The sequence below is a fragment of the Pogoniulus pusillus genome, chromosome 21, assembly GCF_015220805.1.
Source record: "Pogoniulus pusillus isolate bPogPus1 chromosome 21, bPogPus1.pri, whole genome shotgun sequence".
NCBI lineage: Eukaryota > Metazoa > Chordata > Aves > Piciformes > Lybiidae > Pogoniulus > Pogoniulus pusillus.
The window spans coordinates 16,554,488-16,574,521 of record NC_087284.1 but is presented as its reverse complement, the minus strand read 5'-3'; the positions used below and the strand labels follow the sequence as shown (position 1 = coordinate 16,574,521).

The 20,034-nt window shown below is 42.1% G+C and overlaps 2 protein-coding genes across 3 annotated transcripts in view; one reads left to right on the top strand and one right to left on the bottom strand.

The window, feature by feature from the left end:
* Window positions 1-990: 990 nt before the first annotated feature.
* On the bottom strand, window positions 991-13,591 carry ALDH5A1 (aldehyde dehydrogenase 5 family member A1). The gene is made up of 10 exons (XM_064161077.1): window positions 13,229-13,591; window positions 12,771-12,854; window positions 11,714-11,884; window positions 11,316-11,432; window positions 10,782-10,925; window positions 9,807-9,950; window positions 7,273-7,431; window positions 5,908-6,077; window positions 3,914-3,972; window positions 991-3,754 (listed from the first exon to the last, which is right to left on the bottom strand). The coding sequence occupies exons 1-10, from the start codon at window positions 13,526-13,528 to the stop codon at window positions 3,549-3,551; spliced, it is 1,554 nt and encodes a 517-aa protein (XP_064017147.1). The 5' UTR covers window positions 13,529-13,591; the 3' UTR covers window positions 991-3,548.
* Window positions 13,346-20,034, top strand: part of GPLD1 (glycosylphosphatidylinositol specific phospholipase D1) — a 22,148-nt gene continuing 15,459 nt past the window's right edge. Inside the window, exons 1-5 of one of the 2 annotated variants that reach the window (XM_064161075.1) lie at window positions 13,346-14,030; window positions 14,367-14,603; window positions 17,412-17,464; window positions 18,426-18,504; window positions 19,482-19,579. In XM_064161075.1, the coding sequence (XP_064017145.1) occupies window positions 14,429-14,603; window positions 17,412-17,464; window positions 18,426-18,504; window positions 19,482-19,579 (405 nt within the window). In that variant the 5' untranslated portion in view covers window positions 13,346-14,030; window positions 14,367-14,428. Of the gene's footprint in view, window positions 14,604-17,411; window positions 17,465-18,425; window positions 18,505-19,481; window positions 19,580-20,034 lie in introns of both variants that reach the window. The other variant, XM_064161074.1, reaches the window with a different exon arrangement.

Here is a 20,034-nt window from a genome sequence, read left to right as displayed (position 1 = left end):
TAAAGCCTGCTGTTTCCTTAATTCTCTGCTCAGCCTAGCTTTTAGTGGGGTAAAGATGTGTTTGTAGCTTAGCCTTTTCCATTTTCTGACTTCCTAAATCTCTGACCTTGCCTATAGCATCCTATGAAGATTTTACCCAAGCAAATTGAGCCCATCAGTAAACCTAAACTAGTTCTGTATATAGTTTGGGGGCAGGGAAATAAAGTAATTCTATTTTTATAATTCCTGACTCAGCCACATTAATTCCCTGCCTCTGTGACATTTAAGTCATGTTACAAATTATATGACAAGTTTCTGAGGTTTCAAAACTGTATTAACTAAATGGAAATAAAGCTTAAAATCTATTTTAAATTGATGATTTCCTGGTCTCAGACCAGCCAACCCTGAGATGATGTGCTGAGTACTACACGCTCACTCATGCAGAGGGGTGGGCATGTGCTACAGACAGGCAAATGCCATCATTCTATATGCAAGCTTCCAGTTTATTAGAAGATGTTTATGTATTTTCACATCCTACTGACAGATTTTGCCTGTTTCCTTATCATGCTCTTGCCCAGCACTGCAAGTGATTTCCAGCCTGCTGTTCCCACATGCTTTGCAACAGTTGTTCCACTATCACCACGCCTTTTCACAGCCATTTCTTATCTAAAGATCAGTTTACACTCCGATTCCCACATTGAAATGAAAAATGATGCAAGTAATCATATCCTGAAAGCAGGGTAAGGCACTCTGATCCACAAAGCCTGTAAGACTTGCATATGAAAGGAGTGATGGCTTCAGTGTATCAGTCTCATCCATCTGATTTGGATTCGAATGACCCTAATTGAGGTAACCAAAATCTTATACCTCCTGGACATGTAGATGCATGTCTTTTTTCTCAGTGCTACAGCTGGCAGAACAAAGTTCTGTGCAGATCTGAGACTGAACTTAATGTAGCTTTTGGTTTGTCAGTTCAGCGTTGTGTAAGGTAATAAACCACAAACCCCACTGTTTTCACAGAAGTAATTTATTAGCTGAAAACATTTTTTCATCACAGGTTTAATATCCAGAAATTGATGAACTATCACAAGTATAACCAACATAACTAAGGTGTGAGAATTCAAGTATATCTTTTGAAGAATCACAGTTTTTGCTATGAAGACAACTAACATTATTCTGTGCTTTACTGATGTAAACCTTGCTGACACAAGGGTACTGTGCTGGAATCCAACCACCATCCAATCTAGACAAAGGTACTCAAAGTTCTTTACATACCTAATCTTTAAGTACAGCTCTTGCTTGTTACCAGACATAGTAAAAGTTATTATTTGGCAGGAAAAAAAAGTAAACATTTACTCATTGACAGTGCTATTCTCAGAAAAGACAAAGATTTTAATTGGACCAATGCATCAAATTAGTACCTTCACAATAAATTGAGCAGTGAGTTGAAGTATTTATGGTCCAATTGCACCAATATTCAGGACTGCAGTCTTACAGCAATTAACTTTACACTGTACTTCACAGGCAGAAATATTCTAAGTCTGTGCCATTTCAGTGGCAGCTATTTTAGTGGTGCACAATACCTCTAAGTGTGCTTGCATCACTGAATTGTGGTACCTAGGCACCAGCTTATGACCCTCTTCTACCTAGTGACTCTTTCCATGTGTACTGGCAGCCAAGGCTGGCAAACAGTTTCCTCTTCCACAACACTGTATTCTCTGAATTCAGGCAGCCTCTGCACACAATTGTGCAAACTCAGAAGCTGGCTGCAAGAAAGTTTCTTGCAACTAGTGTAGAAATAGGCCATACTTCTTTTATTCTTGCCAGCAAGCACATATGCTGCAACTGGTAACAGTATTAAGTCCTTGCCATCTTAAATGTGCAATTTTGGTACACTGAAAACTACTGCCTGAAAGGCAGTAAATGTCCTTTAACTGACCTTCAGTAGCCACAATGCACACACACTCTGCTAACAGATACTGTACTCCTGACCCACCTGGTCTCAAGTGTTAAATATAGCCATAATTAATTGTTTCTAAATATTTGTTCAGTAGCAGTCAATGCTACCTTATGTGCGCTTTAAAAAGCCCTGTGAAACTCAGTTCTAGCTTGCTTTACTGATCCCCATCCCCAAATCTAGTGTTACCTGGTACCTCTTTGCATGACTGGATAAAATATCCTGAAATAGCCCATTTCATAGGGTACATTCATTAGTGTAAAGAACTCTGTTGCCTTCTTTGAATTATGTTTAATAATGAATGGCTTAAAGCCCCACCAAACAAAGTTATCTGAGACAGGAAACAGAATTCTTTCCCTTTAGCCTCTGCAGTGATGATTCATTGGCCACATTAACACTGCACACTTTTAGAAAGTGCTTCTTTTGATTGACATTAAAATAAAGTTTTCTCAGCATTGCTTATTTCATATTAAGGAAGCTTGACATTATCTTTAGAAGATGACAAAATAGTGTAGAAAGCTCTCCTCTAATCTATTTTAATCTTTATTATGTTCCAAGTTCAAAGGTTTTTAAACCTTCTTCCCTAACAGACATTCATTCACCTGTGTAACCACAAATTCAACTCAAGGCACAAAGCCCATGGGAACAGAAAAAGCTATCTGCTCATGTTCTTTGTAAGTGGTGAGTAATGCTTTTGATACTGAGCGGTATTTCCATCAGTGGCTATACTTCTACTCAAGAAGTGTAAGTCACATTCTTTTCATGGAAGGGAGTTTGTCTAGCATCATGTCACCACTTGTGCTTCCTTCACAGAGCCCTTACAGCTTTTAGCAAGTTAGTCCTGCAAGTAAGCCTTCCATCTTTATCCTGCCTGGTCCTCGACTCTCTTGTTCCCAGGACTGCTGAGGCTCACAAACATCAAACAAGGGCCATGTTTAATTCCAGACATGAAAGCTGTTAGGCACAAATGAAAACTCTTGTCTCAGAAGCCCAAAGGTGATCAAGTAGCAGCTCTGCAGCCAGCATTAATGTGCACTTTAAAAGCTATTTGCCTGTATGGATGCCTAGCTGTAGCTAAGAGCAATTCCTCACCTTCCACAAGTAGCATATTCTCCCACAATTAAAAGCAAAGACACACCTGCTTCTAAAAGGTCACATATCCACATTAGAAATTTTTGAGTATTTACACAAAATTCTAAAGGGAGATTGCCATCCTCAAAGCCTCCCCCCATCCACACTGAAACACTGGAGGCAGTGGAAAATGGTGCTCTCGTTTCCCCTTGCCATAGGTTATGATCTATTTTCATTATGGGCAAGTCTCCAAATGCTCCCAGTTACACAGAGGTAATCCAGGAATAATAATATGTGCTTTCTCCCTTAGTCTGTACTAAAAATGATGGACATTGTGAGCACAGTGCTGAAAACCTGAATGCATAAATAAGGAACATGTAAAAACGTATGGCGACACAGAATATGGCAGTTATCGCTACACATACAGAACAGGACTGCTTAAAGAAGGTGGAAGTCGCATTCAGGTGTGGGTACTTCTGGTTGAGGAAGCTTATTTAAAACTACAGCACTCTTTCTTTCCCAAGCTGCTTTCTGAAATTTTTTATAAGCCTCCAAAGCAGACATACTTGATTTCTAAGTATTCATCTATGCCGTATTTTGAACCCTCTCGCCCTAAGCCAGACTCTTTTACCCCACCAAAAGGACCCTCCACTGAGGAGATTATGCCTTCATTGACACCAACCATTCCAACTTCCAGATGTTCTGCAACTCTCCAGATCTGAGCTGGATCTTGTGAGTAGAAATATCCTGTCGTGCAGACACAGACATAGGAATGAAAATGAAAGTCAGGAAAGACAATATGCAGAAGACAGTATAAAAGAGACTTGCTGACATAAAAAATCATCACCCCATAATACCAAAGCTGATAAATCCAAAGAAATACATTTATCTGACAGAAAGGCATACCTGCTAAACCCACATTAGCAGCATTTGCTATAGCAACAGCTTCTGCTTCAGTCTCAAATCTAAGGAGGAAATAGAAGGAGAAAAACACAAATGAGGCCTGCAGTTCATCTACTGCCTTACTGAGAAGCAGCTTTGCCAAAAGATTAACTTTTTTCCCCAGAAGTGTATTTTAAGCATCTAATTTAATTTTCACTTTGAAACCATGGAGGACTTTTCAAATATCAATTTAAACTAGTTAAGAATGCCTTTACCCTCCATAGATACTAGTAGCTAAAACACAGGTTAGCCCACCCATTTCCCACACTGCACAATCACTCTCAACAATAAGCGATAACCAAATGCTCTTTCATCATATCCAGCTGCACTGGATGGAGACAAGGAAAGGTGTTAAGTAGAAAAGAAAGCTCTAACATATCATCTATCAGCAAAACTTAGGATGAGCAAACCACGTGACAAACTGTGAAGTCCTGCCTCCTACCTCATATCACAAATCACAAAGTCAGTGAAGATTTTGCTGCTACCTACACTTGTTGAGCTGCTGGTAGAATTTAGAAGAAAGTAATTTTCAAGAAGTTGTACAGATGCTAATATCAAGCTGAGAGAGAGAAACAAATGAACCACTTCTCTAAAGTAAGCTTTCCCATGTGTCCCCCTATCTGACTACAAGACTTGCATGTAGTATGAAAAACATCTTTTGACAAATCATAGGATTTGGGTTGGAAAGTGTCCTGGTAGGGCATAAATCCTGCCAGGCTGGTTTAACCCGTGCTCTCCTCTTGTTGTGGGTCCAGGAGTTGAATGGATGAGCAAAGCCCCAAATGCTAGGAGCTTAGTCTTATGCTGCCCCTCAACATGCCTGCGTGGTCACATGAGGCATGAAGCTTTGAATTCATTGGCCAAAACCATGATGCTAGTGCCTATTGACCAGTTTCATTTCCAAACTAGTGTATTTAATGGGGGGGATTTAGAAACCAGCCTGACTCTCCACTGGCATGTCATGGTTTTTAAAGATAGCTGACAGAAATTAAGCTCTCAAATGAAACTGGAGAAAAAATACAGAATTACATTTGGAGAGAAATGCAGAGATGGACATTACAAAGCAATTACCACATCCCTGGCAAACCCCCTTGAATTTTCCCCAACCCAAAAACTAAATCTATACTACCCAGTGCTCCAATCCTCCCTCCTCCTCCAATGCCTCCACCATTCAAGAGGCCTAAACAAGCCTCTGGAGGCTCCAAACCAGGCCTACTGCTTACATATTTTTACTGATAAAGTGGCTCCTGCCAGACACAGGGCAGAAGGAGGAGGAAAGGAGAACGAGCTGGTCTTGCTGTGAGTTTATAAAGAGATAGCAGAATTATGGGATTGAATAACAATCTTCTAGTCCCAGATGATTTTTTTAACCCTATAATTCTCAACCTGGGACATGGGAGCAGCACCCTATTCGCAGCTCATTTATACTGGGAATCCCAGTGGCCACTTGTTTGCAGCTTGCACCAGCAGCTTAGCAGCAACTCAGTTCCTCTCTCCTCTCTGCCTGGAATGTTTTGTATTTTACCCTGGGATCATAATCATGGGTTTTGGAAGTGTCTTTGTGCAGGAAACATACTCAGGGATCAACTGTCATGAGTACACATGCTAGAGTTAATGCTAAGACTCCATAAGCATAGTCAGAATTTTTCCTGTTTCCACATTCCTGTTTTCCAAGTTCTGATTGTTTAAACTGTTTCATTCCATGTTTATAAATACCCTTTGTGCAACTACATCCTGTTGACTGAAAATCCAAAGAATCTTGGGGAATTTCCCCACATTTTTAAATATTAATAATAGAAATTACTATTCATGCCAAAACAATATTGATAATTCATAACCGAGTATTAATTTCTACCACAGAAGGGTCTCAAAGATCACTGAGACCAACCTCCCAAATTGTTATTCAAATATTAGTTATTCAACCCAGTATTTTTAATAAGGAAAATTAATAACCTTACTTGATAACTGGTGCTAAAGGGCCAAATGTCTCCTCTTGGGTGCAAAGCATTTTTGTTGTAACATTACTAAGTAACGTGGGCTCAAAGAAATTCTTCCCCAACCTGTGTCGTTTCCCTCCAGTCACAATAGATGCTCCTTGAGAAACTGCATCACTAATGTGTCTCTCTACCTGAGGTATGGAAAACAAAATTCAGTCAGCATTTAGAAATGAACTGTTATCTTTTCTAGTAAAGAAATAATGCCCCAGTGTTACAGATTGTTTTTGAAGAGAGGTGTATACTTTGCAGAAGGCTATTTGCCCATATTATTTACAATTGATCTTGAATTTCTATTTATCTCTGACATAACTTCACAAGGGATACGTCATGAGTATGGTCCCAGTCTCATGGATATTATGGGTTCAGCTTTTCTGTTGAAGTGATTGCATCTAACCTGAGAAAGTCTTTGCAGAACTAAGAAGTACACCTGAATTTGGTGATTAAGCACTATGAAAAGAGGAGTACAACTGTCATTTAAATAGAAACAGACAGATTTCAAATGGTACTGGCAAGGACACTTTCCATTTCCTACATTCACCATTCATCTAAAGGCAAGAAAATAATGACAAAATTAAAGTAGCAATCTCCACATACAGATACACACACACACATACTACAATTTAGTGATGCACAAAGAAAAGCAAAGTACTGTATCCTCTGTCTCCCAAATAGCTCTGAATGTTTTCTAGCAGCACTGAAGTATAATGGCATTCAAGCCAAGCCTGCACCGATCTGAACTATAGTATCTTGGAAAGTATGAAGCACATAATTTAACAATCTTTAACCTTAGGAAAGGTGAAATATTATAGAAAATGAGACTTGCTGAGATTTTAAAGAAATGTAATTTCCTGGAGTTACTATCCAAAATGAAAGACTCAAACCATGCATGTAAGGTTTCAAATAATTACAACATCCAGACCTCCAGTATTTTTACCTTCAGTGTATTATTCTGCTGAGACTTTGCCAAAAGGAGGCACTATTCTCCTAAGTAAGCTGTCATTCATAGTGCTTCAGAACTGATGGATCACCAGACAAGTCTCACAGTGCTTCCATTTCAGTACATGTTCTTAGAACAGTTTAGGAAGTAATCAGGAGAATCAGATTCTCCTACAAGAGGAATCTCTTTTTCCCTTACTAGAAATGATACATTAACTGGACACACCTGTTTGTCTATATGTATACATGGACTTGGAGGACAGAACACACATCTAGCCACACCACAAATGCCTTCTAACAAAATAAGCATGAAAAAAGGGAAATATAAATCTACTTCATGGATCATAAAAAGGAAATGAAGATGTCAAAAAAGAATTATCTTATTTGTACCTTTTCCACTGCTTTTTCATTAATTAGTGGCCCTTGGGTAGTTTTTGCATCAAATCCATTTCCAACGTGCAGTTCGCTCTCTATAGCTTTAGCAAACTTCTCCACAAACTTATCATGGATTCCCTTTTGCACCAGGAAACGGTTTGTGCAAACACAGGTCTGAAAACAAACATGAGAAGAACAAAACCCAACTGTTTATACTGTGTTTAATTTATCCATGAATTCATTCTGGCTTTCATACCACACTACCAGGTTACTACAGTGATCTGTCTTCTGCTTCTTATCCATCATCCTAAGGTGCAAACTATCTTTGCCTTTTCTTTCATCACTCTTCTCACTTTAGACCAGGGGTCTCCAAACTTTTTCAACAGGGGGCAAGTTCACTGTCCCTCAGACACTCTCAGGGGCCGGACCATAGTTTGGTTCCAGCCCAGTAGTGTCAGGGCCGTGCTATAGTTTGGTTCCAGCCCAGTCCCGGTGGGTGCTTGCAGAGGCCAGCGAGTGGATTAAGTGTCAGGAAGTGGCTGCTTGGTTCCCCCCACCCCAACCCCCGGCGGCAGGGGGGTTCTGTAAATACCGGCGAGCTGGATTGAGCACCCTGGGGGGCCGTAGTTTGAGGACCCCTGCTTTAGACATACAACATCAGGAAGCGTTCAGTACCTGTGTGAAATATGCCACACTGCTAAATTTAAGTTGCTTATACTGGGAGAAGGTTTTTGTGAGTTCTGTGGACTCTGACCTATGGATCAACAAAGGTCCAGAAGCCTCAAGAAATACCTTCTAATGAGAATGAAGCAGCAGAACCTAAAATCACTCTTGGTGATGTGGGGTCTTTTTTATTTTTCTAATGCATTTATTAACTTGAATTTGAGTTTGTTTTCCTTCTGGAATTTGTTTTTAGGTGCTTTACAGAGGCTTACTTATTTGTGCTACCCTGTTGCTCTGACTGCATCCTACTTTTGCTTGGTACATTCAGAAGTAGCAGCTACTTTATCCAGCAGAAGCACAACAGCAGAGGTGTTAGATCTTGTCCAGTCTGTGCTTGATCGCTCAGTGGTCCTTGTGAACATCCCACTCTATTTTGTTTCTTTTCTTTCTTCCCAAGATTAGTCTTAGCTTTCTTCTTATTCAAATAATGTTTTCCCATCCAAATGACCTCCTAATCCCACCAAAAACTTGCTCCTTCTCTGAAATTTATCTACTTCCATAAGCACTCTCCACCCAGCTCTGCTCAGCTGACTGTTCTGCTAAGTGATGCTCTTATTTTTTTACTCTACATAAAACACATTTGAAGCAATGCACACTTAAATCCTGTCTATCACTTTAAGCTGCTTATTGTGGAAAAATGTAGCCATGGAATCTTATGAGATTTCAATTGCCTTGGTTCCTGATGGGTGCTATCAGAACATAGAATCATAGAATCAAACAGGTTGGAAGTGACCTCCAAGGTCATCCAGTCCAACCTAGCACCCAGCCCTAGCCACTCAACTAGACCATGGCACTAAGTGCCTCATCCAGTCTGTTCTTGAACACCTCCAGGGACGGTGACTCCACCACCTCCCTGGGCAGCCCATTCCAATGGGAAATCACTCTCTCTGTGAAGAACTTCCTCCTAACATCCATCATGCAGACTTGAACTCACAATCATACATATAGAAACTTTTACCATGAGACTTGAAGACATTCTAAGAACTAGCTAGGCACATGTTATAAAGCATAATCCTGAGAACTGAGGCAGGATGGTGTCTTTTCACAGCTCTACTCTCCAATGTTAATGCTAATGAAGTATGTGACAAAATCCCTTGTCACTTATGCTCTTGATAAGGGTCCTAATAAACACCCTGTGGTATTATTGCCTGCCATGCATATTGTTAAAAGTACTTGGGATCTTATAGTGTTGTTACTTGGACTTGCTGACAAATGGGGCTTGAGTGCAGAGAGTGATCAGTGAATCACAGAACTTTAGGCGTTTTAAGGGACCTCCAGAGATCATCGAGTCCAGCCTCCCTGCCAAGGCAGAATCTCCTAGGGTAGTTCACACAGGAACACATTGAGGCAGGTTTTGAAAGTCTCCAGAGAAGAAGGCTCCACAACCTGTCTGGGCAGCCTGTTCCAGTGCTCTCCTCATGTTGAGGTGAAACCTATGTTCTAATTTGTAGCCATTGCTCCTTGTCTTAATGATGCTGACCAGCAAAAAGAGACTGGCTCCATCTACTTGACACTCGCCCCTCAGATATTTGTATACATGGATAAGATCTCCTCTCAGTATTCTCGTCTCCAGATTAAACAGCCCCAGGTGTCTCAGTCTCTCTTTGTAGGGGAGATGCTCAAGTCCCCCTGTCATCCTCGTGGCTCTCCGATGGACTCTTTCCAGCGGGTTCCTGTCTCTCTTGAACTGGGTACAATTTCAGCATCTTTCTCTTCACAACAAAGTGTTCTGTTACCCTTTTACATAAAATAGCTTATTTACAGCTTTAACTGTATGCGAAGCTCTCCAGTCTCCAGAAGAAAAGGACAAAAAGGTTAACTCTTACCTGCCCTGAGTTTCTATACTTGGAAGCAAGGGCTCCTGCAACAGCACGGTCCACATTGGCGCTGTCAAACACTATAAAAGGAGCATGTCCTCCAAGCTCCATGGAAACTCGCTTCACAGTGCCAGCTGCATGTTTCAGCAGTATCTGCAGGCAACAGAGGAGACACAGAAATCTGTACCTCTACCAGATGTGAGCTGTGGAACATAGATGGAAGGCAGTGAAATACGTTAACTCTGGCAAGGAATTGATTTACATCTTTTTTATAATGCTAGGTGATCTGTTTTCTCCTATGACAAAAACAAGGACTAATTTCCTTTGTTAAGATCTTTAGAGATTAAATTCTGGCCAAGAAATAATAAAGAGAAGAATTTCCATCAACTTCATTTCAGCTCAGGCTTTTATACACTAATACAGTCACTCTTGAGTGCTTGTTCTTTTCTTTTTTGGTAATAAAAATTGTGACCTCTCTTAAAAAACTCTTCCTAGATCAGACAGAATTCTGGATTAAGAACTGTCTTGTTACCAGACTTTCTTCTGCATGCAGCCATCCTATAGAATTCTATCGTCTTCTAGCCACATTCTGCAGTTTCTGTTTTCATTAGAAATGGTGACAAAATTGCTTATTGACTAAGGTTGATATGAGATATTCAGGGTCCTCTCTAATGCTTTCTCTCAGCTTCAGAAACCATTCCTGATTAATACCCTGGAAACTCAGTTTCGGTGTTCTTATTACTACATAGTCATGCTATGATATGAAACAAGAGCATCTTGTGCTAAACTGATCATGTTGTAATTCTTTGGTGAAGCACTGACACTAAAGAAAACAAGCAGCATCTGAAGTACACAAATATTTTGGCAATCTGTCTACAGGAGCCAGTAAAGAAGACAACCTTGTATAAAGGCACACACTTCCCCTCTACCTGTCCAGTATAACCACAGTAATAATCTTCAAGGATATTCTCTGCACCTACTTACCTTTCCTGTTGCTGTAGAACCAGTAAAAGATATTTTTGCTACCAGTGGATCAGTGCACAGAACTTCTCCTACAGCTGCTGCCTGATGTCTGGAACAAGGAACAACATTATACACTCCTGCTGGAATTCCAGCCTGGTTTGCAAGCTGCAATAAATGAAACACAATTTACATCGTTAGTGCATTTCGTATGAGGATAGTCAAGATTTATTGTTTTGATGAAACCAGTTTCTAAGTTAATGGAAGCCAAAACCAGTAACAGATGTCATGAAGTCAAGACAGCCACTTCATCCTAGTTTAAGCAGATGTCATTCAAAGTAATCATGGGAAAGACATCAAGATGTTTTGTGTAGCTAAATGGCTGGGTCCTCGAGGCTCTAGACCATATCAGAGGCAACTGAACTAAAACCACTGATCAAGTCAGCCAGTCTGTCCTTTCTTCATGTACGAAGCTGGCCAGTTCTCTTCAAAGCCCATCTGACTCCCCATTTACAGCTTCAGTTCACAGCTAAGGTAAAGCTTAGCATAAAAACTGACCTCCCCAAGAGCTAATGCTGATAAAGGTGTGTCCTCTGCTGGTTTCACCACCACCGTACAGCCAGCTGCCAGAGCTGCACCAACCTTCCGTGTAATCATAGCACTGGGGAAATTCCACTAGGATGAGAGAAAAAAGTACAATCAACTTTGGTGAAGTTTTGTCTCCTGTTTTTGCAGAAGCAGATGATATTTTCTCTAAATATGTGACCTAAACAGACCTGCATGATAGGCTTTGTCCTTAGTAAACACCACACAGATTCACTGCAAGTCCAGGAAAAAGTGAGATCAAGGCAGAAATGAAACTAAACAAGGCCATCTGCCAGGGCTGGATGAGCCACTAAGGCCAAAGTTCTGTGCTGAAAACTGTCACACAACCTGAAAAAATCAGCTGTGCTTACTGGGGTTATAACGGCTGCTACTCCTACTGGCTGCTTCAGCACCAGCATTCTTCTGTCTTTTGCAGATGCTGGAATGACATCACCGTAAACCCGGCGAGCTTCTTCTGCAAACCACTCCAGAAAAGAGGCAGAATACAGGATTTCACCCTGTGCTTCTTTCAGGGGCTTCCCCTTTGATTAAATAAGAAGAAACACTGTAAGCAGCAGACAAGCAATAAAACCAAATTCAAGTCGCTTTGAAGTTTCATTTCGTTTCAGACTACTTTATTATCACATACATTGTGATGTTCAAAAAGGATGACATGATTTCATCAGCAACAGTTATGTGGCTTCAATGCACGCTCATTGTACAGTCAACACGTTCCATGCTGTCCCAAGACAAGGAACTGAAAGAGCAAAGGCAGCTCATCTTTCTTTACAAACTCTGTGGTTAGCTGTTTCCATTCAGAAGACACAAACCAAGGCAAAACAGTGAAAGTTTTTCTGACAGGGCCCTTTATTTTGGGGAGTATTACTTTGGACTGATCCTGTGCACTGAATGACTGTTAGCAGCTGGAGCAGAGAGGAGCCCCTCAGCTATCTTCCTGTATGGTTTTGTTCTGAGTCAATGAAACTGGTTAAACCACAAGGATTCCTAGCATGAAGACCACGGCTTAGGTTGATGTATGCTTTTGCACAATGTGGCTCTAATTTCCACTGGACTGTCAGGTACAACTGTTATCAAAACAACACTTTATGTATCGAAGAAAGAGAAATGTTTTAACACTTTGTGTACCGAAGAAAGAGGAGCGTTTGAAATGGTCTCCAGTGACCTAACACAACAATGTGAGTGCACCATGTGCGTGCTGCGTCCAACCTTTTTAGGTAACAAAAGCCGACATGGTGGCTAACGGGTGAAATGCCCACAGGGTGTTTTGGCGGCTGTCAGTTTGGCTTTATTTCACTGCTAGCATCCCTGTGTCGCGTTTCTGAACAGGCTGAATGCTAGCACAGGGCAGTCCCCGTGCTTTCGGGGGCAGGCGGCCCCGGCAGAGACGAGCCCTGCAGCCGTACTCACATTCTCGGCTGTTATGATCCTCGCCAGCTCGTCCTTGTTCTCGATCATCAGCTCGTACCATCTCCGTAGGCGCACGCTCTTCTCCTGGGAAGAGATAAAGCTGCCGTGCCCACCACCCGCAAGGCGAGCAGCAGAGATAAAGCTGCCGTGCCCACCACCCGCAAGGCGAGCAGCAGAGATAAAGCTGCCGTGCCCACCACCCGCAAGGAGAGCAGCAGAGATAAAGCTGCCGTGCCCACCACCCGGAAGGAGAGCAGCAGAGATAAAGCTGCCGTGCCCACCACCCACAAGGAGAGCAGCAGAGATTCGTATGAAGCCCCGGGGCGACCCCAAAACCCGTGGCTGGGGCGGGCGGCCGCTGCCGGTCAGGACCTCCCCGCCCCAGGCGGCGCTAAGAGCTGCGTCCCGCCGGGGGCTGCCGACTGCCCAGGCGGGCGCCATCTTCCGCCGCCGCTCACCTTGGCGGGCAGGCGGCTCCATAGGGCGCCGGCCTCATGCGCGGCCCGCACGGCCGCTCTCGCCTCGGCCGTCCCGCAGTCGGACACCCGGGCCAGCTCCTGGCCGCTGGCCGGGTCCTGTACGGGGAAAGCGGCGGGCGTCTCCACCCACTGGCCGCCCACCAAGCCGCCCCGGCGCACTAGGGCAGCGGGCAGCACCGAGCTGCCGCGCCGCGCCGCCACCAAACCTGGGGGTAAAGGGGGCAGAAGGAGGAGGCGGCGGCGGGCGACAGCGGCCAGCGATGGCAAGAGGCTCGCCATGATCGCGCACCGCCGACAGGCGCGGAGCGCTGACCGAGCCCTCCCGCGCCGCCCCGAAGGAGGAGCCGTGGAGGGGCCGGGCCAGAAGTGGAGGATTGGAGTTTTTCGTCTGTGCTTACAACAGTGTGGGGCTATTGGTAGCCTCCGCTTCCCCATCCCGAGCGAGATGCTGCTCCGGAGGGAGAGGAAGGACTTGGCATTTCGTGGCTTTACTTCAGCGGCACTGGACGGCGGGAGGCTGGGCTTGAAGTGGGCCGGTGGCCCCCGCCTCCGACCGCTGGACTCCATGGCACCGGCGGTCAGTGCCTGCAGGGAGCCGCACGAAGCCGGAGCCCAATGCCACCATCTAGCTAGGGACTAATACGTCTGTCCTACGTGTGCCAGCCTTGCCCACAGACTGAGCAGTGATCGGGCACCGCGGCCAGGACAGGTTTGCGTGGCGGATGGTTGGGAGCCACGGCGTGTCCAGGCTCTGCATTAAGACAGACATCCGCAGCAATAGGTACGGCAGGACTACGCTCATCATTTCTACCTGTGCTTTCAGTTTGTATCGTATGACCCAAACTTAAGTTTGCAATTCCCTATCAGCTCGACAAAGTTTATGCATTTGTGTTGCTTACAGCTCAGGAGCTACTCTGTTTGTACCATATGCTGCTTTGGCAATTGGCTTTAATCTCTGGTGAAGTCTGGCATAGCTGTTTTAAGGCAAGAACACCGTGATCTGAAGGGATGCTCTGCTGCGGATTTTTATGTTAGCAGAACCCTGGCTGCTGCAGACGGAGATACTAAAGTTCAAAAGAGGAGAATACCTCTAAGTTACTTCTTTTTTATATTTGAGGTAAAGACTAGTACGATGTAGCCTTTCAAACGCAGCAGTCGCTCACTTGCTGTGTCAGCAATATGCGTGAAAGAAAAGACATGCTCCGTAACCTGGATTTCAAAGGTCACAGTGCTACTGCTCCAGCAGTTGAAGCCAGCGTCATGGCTGATTGGAAGGTGTTTGTTTTGCTGCTTACGCTCTACTGTTTCTGTCAGAGAGGGATCCCATGTGGAATTTCAACGCATATTGAAATAGGTAAGACATGTTCTGAATGAGTTTTTGTGTCTTTTGAGTTGCTTGGGAAGAGAAACTCAGGTGCTTCTGGAAAGCAAAGGGAGGAGGCAAAGTAATAAGTGTTCTATATTTAACAAATAATGGGATAACACATAGGATGGACAAGTAGTTATGTGTAGGCATTTGAAACTTACTGGTTTTGTAAGCAAAATTCTCTTGTCGCTGTGGCTGTGTATTTTTCCATCTTCTGAAACACAGGCATTATGTAACTGGAATGTTTGTGCCTCTTGAGTTTCACACAGACAGGGTTTGGTTTGGAGAAAGAGGGAGACCTTACGCAGTTTATGGGATTGTTATACTTAAACTAGGTATTAACACAGATCCTGTAATTGTGTATACACTTTGCCATACCTGCACAAAATAGACAAAATGCTGTAGTGTGTTTGTGTCTATGACTAACATCATGAAAATGTTGCTTTATGTTTCTTGTATATGCTGTCTGTAGCCTGAACAGCTTAGTTTTGTAAAGGAGAGCACCAAGAATGTAGGGGAAATATTTCTGGCTTGAATTTCTCGTTTGGGTCTATTATAGGTTGGACTGGATGATCTTGGAGGTCTCTTCCAACCTGGTTGATTCTATGATTCTATGATTCTATTTTTAAAATCTGGTTTCTGGTTAATCCTTGCACAAACATTCATCAGTAGCATGAGGTTTTTCTGAGGCATTTACTCACAATAAATTGCCAGCTGTATTTGTTTATTCTTCTGTTTCTAAATTCATTGCTCAAACGGTAAAACTGTGGTGTCTCTATTCAGGTGACCTCAGACTTGAGGTACTGAATACATGCCACTTTTAACAAGTTATTTACAGCGTTTGAGACTACATTCTCTGAATGTTGTAGCCTTGGTCAGCACCCTGCAAACATTCACTTTTCTTAAGAGCAGGTCAAGAAACCCGTGGCAATCTGAAGAAGTCATGCTGCCTGGGCTTAGTCAAGTGCATACACCTTTGCAAGCTCTGATTACTGAGTACACACTTCTGAAAACTTGAAATGACAGCTTTGGCAGAACAGAGTGTGTTTGCAAGAAGTCTGCAATGCAGAACAACAGCTTAGGGATCAGTCCCAAAGCACTAGGTTTTTGTTTTTTCTAATCAAGGAAGCATATTGCAGAAAACCTGCTTTTTGTATAATTTAAAGAGCTTGGTTGTCTGAGGAAAAGCATGTACACTGAACTGTTGGATCATAATTTACCACAAATTTTGTCCTTTTGTTTGAAAATGACATTAAACTGGGATCAGCTGTTACGCTGCTAAAATCAGTGATTTTGTTTATGTACAAATAGAAGTCCATGATGGGAAAGTACTGAGAGTCACTGCTGAATCCAAACACTGACTATTCCATGGGGGATAAAACAGAAAAGCCCACAACCAAAGCAACAAACTGTAGAAAGGAACTCCCGTGACTCAAAACCAGTGCCGAAGTCTATCCTGGACAGACTTAGGAAAGTGCTTTTAAAACAGTGAAAAGCTCTGCCTGTTCAAAATGTTGATCATGTTCAATGTGCTCAGCAAAACTGTTCAGTGTCCTACTTGCCGTGGCTTCTTGCTGGAGGCAGGTCTTAGTGGGGAGACTTTTCTCTCTCCCACCCTGGGACTTTGTGAAACTATGGGGATCCATCACTAATTTCGTTGTAAAGGCCAACTTATAGGACCTGGGCCCATATGAGTAATGAGAGAAGTATGGGGAAATGTGAGCCAGAAAAAGCAAACTGCCAAACTGAGATGCTCTCACACTGGCAAGAGAGGTCTGTGTTGAAATGGATGAATCTCTGTATTACCCCTTTCTTTGTTATTGTTTTCAAGCTATTCCTGTTTTGGTGTGAGATTGGTCCTTAAGGTACCTTTAGCATATTTGTATAAGGATGGTTTAGATCAGTGAAATTCAAAGTGAAATGTCGTTCAAACCCAGACAGTCTTGTCCAGATCTTATTCCAGAATGAGAGTGGAGGTAAATTTTTAAAGATAAGGATCTAATCAAATTCAACAAAGTCAGGCTTGTATTGATTAGTCTCAGTTTGTAAATAGCTCCAAGTCAGGAGTAAAACTTCCCTGTGGGAAGGAAAAATGATAACCCATGCACACAATTTCAACCAAAAAACTGTAGATGCAGTGTTGGATATTTTTAGAATAGTGTTGCTAGAGCATCCCTGGGATCTAACAATAATTAGAAGGAGTCTTCATTACAGGAAAGTGGAGCCACTTTGTTTCATTCTCTCCTTCTGCTTGCTCAATAAATATTTAGGCAGTACAAATGTCTGTCTGTTTAGTGAATAGTGTTGTTTACCTTCTTGGGTTTAGATCATTGTTGGTTTTCATACATGTTAAAAATTAATCAAACTGTTCAATATCCATGTTGATTTCTAAGATACCTCTTTCAGTGCTAAGAGCAGCAGTGAAACTTTTAATCGAGTAAGATTCAGACAAGTCTCTTACAACTAGAATTTTATGATTGGTGTTCCTGGATGTGATCATGTCAGTTCACTGCTGTGGCTTGGTTCTGGACTTCTCTGCAATTCCAGCTTTCATGGTTGGCTTGGGAACTGGGGGATTACAAAGAGACTGATAAGACCACAGTGCCCAGATGTACCACAGAAGCAGCATTTCTTTATTAGCTCCTTAGGAGTGAAAACACAAAGAATTTTTTGAGAACTTGTGTTTTGTGTACCTGTGCCACTTGCTTAGCTCTGACAGTGCTGCATATTCTGCATAGATGCTTCTAATAAAACACAGCTCCTGTAAATCAATACTTGAATTATCTTTTTTTTCAGCACATAGAGCCCTGGAATTTTTCATATATGAAGGGAGTGTTAATTATAGACAGGTAGGAAATGTACTATTGCTTCATTGTGTTCATCTTTCTTCTGATTGTTTTTCTGTCTTCTTGCCTTTGTTAATTCTCAGTAATATGTGTATGAATATAGTGCCTAGACAGTATTTTTATGTTTTCTGTTGAAAACCATTTGACTCCTGAATACTACTACTAATATGTAATAATTTCAATACTGTGTGGACACTCTGTGTGGTTTCTTGCATGTTTTACGTCTTCTGAAGTCCTACCCTCCGTGCGTAGTTGTATTAGAAGAATCAGCAGAGGATTTTTGGAAAGAAGATTTAATAACCTTAAGGACAGCAAAATTACAGCAAAGTTCTTTGTTTAGTTCACCACATATATTATTTAACTCATCTCTGATGCAAATAGGTTTTTGTTTCATGGACTGCATCCAGCAGAACTGTGAGCCTGTGGACTGTTTTCCTAAAGACATAAAAAAAACACATGTGTTTTATGTTAAAAACAATGTAAAAGAGAGCATTTTATGTAACTTCATCTTACAGAATCATAGCTTTGTTTTGGTTGGAAGAGCCCTTGAAGATCGTTGAGTCCAAATATTAAGCCAACACAACGTTTATCAAAGTAGGTTACTCAAGGGAAGCATTGTCTGCAGTAGGCAGCTATGAGGTGATTCAGAGGATGTAAGTTAGTGGCCTAGGCTTTGTCCCAGTCTGAGAGGAGGTGGATTCACCATAATTGGAAGGTGACTTCAGCACCCAAGGTAGATCATGTAATTACTTCCCGAAATGACCTTCAGTGTATACTGATTAGTGTAATTTCACTTTAAAGGGTTTGTGAGGTGATGGAGAGGATGATGACACTGAAATGATGTATTTTAACAAAGTTATGGTTGAATGTTGCTGTATGTTTGAATTCTATCTTCAATATTGACAGTAAACTATGTTTTCATGCTGGACAATAACGATTCTTCTTTCCCCCATCCTTTTCCCAGTTGTTATTAAATCACCAAGATGCATTTCAGGCTGGGAGCACTTACCCTGATGCCTTTTACCCTCCAATTTGCAAAGGCGGTAAGAAAAGCTTTGTAGGTCCCAGTATTGTAACAACTGTATTTTAACCTGACAGTCCTATAGAATTTAGTTGGGATGGAAATAGTTATGTCATTAGAAATTAACTGTGGCCAAAAACACCTTCAGCTGTACTGTAAAGTGTCAGGAGGCCAGCAGGTGACTGAGTGACCCACAAGGTCTGTCTCAATTTCAGCATTTAATATACTGTAGTCTTCTGCAGTTTAGCAGTTCTGCATGAGCAAACATGTTCTCTTCCTCCAAGTGTATTGATGATCCAAACACTCTATCCTCTACCTTTCTTCTCCCTGAATATGGTGCTACTTGGTCTTGTCACATCAGCATCAATTTGCCCTTAGCTTTACATAGGTACACAGAAATTTTTAGACAAGGTCACTGTTAGATCCCACATAAGATTTTCTAGATAAATCCAAATGAGAGTATTAATTGGTACTTCAAAGGAAAACCTGATTTTTCCCTCCTTTCCTGTGCCCTTATGCTCCTACACTGACTGTATCTTGGCAAGTTTGCCATTCTGTTGAAAATCATTGTGATGATGACATTCCCCTCCTTTGCCCTGTGGAAATCAATACCTGACCCAAAGCATAGTATTTTGGACTGGCTCCATTGCTCATCAGCTTTTCTGCTGTACAGTTTGATGCATTCGTTTAGTCAGCAGCTTCTCTGTCATCTCTCTTGAACCTCTCCACTTGGGAATCAGTTTTTCATTGCCTTATACATACTCCCAGCTACAAAGGGATCAGTCACAACATTTTCAGATGCTTCAAACCAAAATCATAGGAGGTAAATCTGTTGTGTCTTTTGACAGTATAAATAATTTTAAAAGGCACCTCATTTTGCAGTCCACTTACATGAGAAGATATCTGTACCATAGGAAATTGAACAAAAGTCCATGTTTTCATGTAGAAAACTTTTCCTCTCCTCAAATAATAAATATTGATATCATTTCTTTGCAATAGGAATATTCCATGATGTGTCTGAGGACACTCACTGGTCACCATTTCTCAGTACAAGCATCCAGTACATCAAAAGGAATTACCCTCAGCCTTGGGAAGAGGTAAAACAAATTCCTTTACTTTTGACTTTGCTTCCTACTGTTTCCTTCACCTGCACTTGTTGTTGCAATTCCCCAATTCTTGGGCAAGTGTAGTAAAAATACACATTTTTAAACTGAAATCTTTACTGATACAGGAAACATTGAAATCCTCTTTTCCACTTTGCCAGACAAAAAAGTTAGTTTCCATATGATGTCTATCAGCTATTGTAAGAGACTGAAAAATACATGTAGATTTTCTCAGCATTGTTGGGAGAAGGGTTTGAGCCACGGAGGTTTTGTCCCTATGGCTGCCACGCAGGCAGAGCTACATGTGGAGCCAACACAAGGAATCTAACCTTAGTCCCCAGCACCTGCGCCTAGGGTCCACCTGGAGACTTTAGGACCCTGAAGACTTCCTAGCAGTGGTACTGGACATGCATTGCACTGTTAAGTGGAGTGGTATGGCTATTTTTAGC

What these genes read in the sequence shown, in the direction of transcription:
- ALDH5A1 (XM_064161077.1), bottom strand. Translation starts at nt 13,528, where the DNA reads ATGGCGAGCCTCTTGCCATCGCTGGCCGCTGTCGCCCGCCGCCGCCTC. An exon ending in GGATCATAACAGCCGAGAAT is followed by an intron (nt 11,885 to 12,770) that starts GTGAGTACGGCT and finishes ATTTAATCAAAG; the next exon opens with GGGAAGCCCCTGAAAGAAGC. An exon ending in ATGAAAAAGCAGTGGAAAAG is followed by an intron (nt 6,078 to 7,272) that starts GTACAAATAAGA and finishes TCCATACCTCAG; the next exon opens with GTAGAGAGACACATTAGTGA.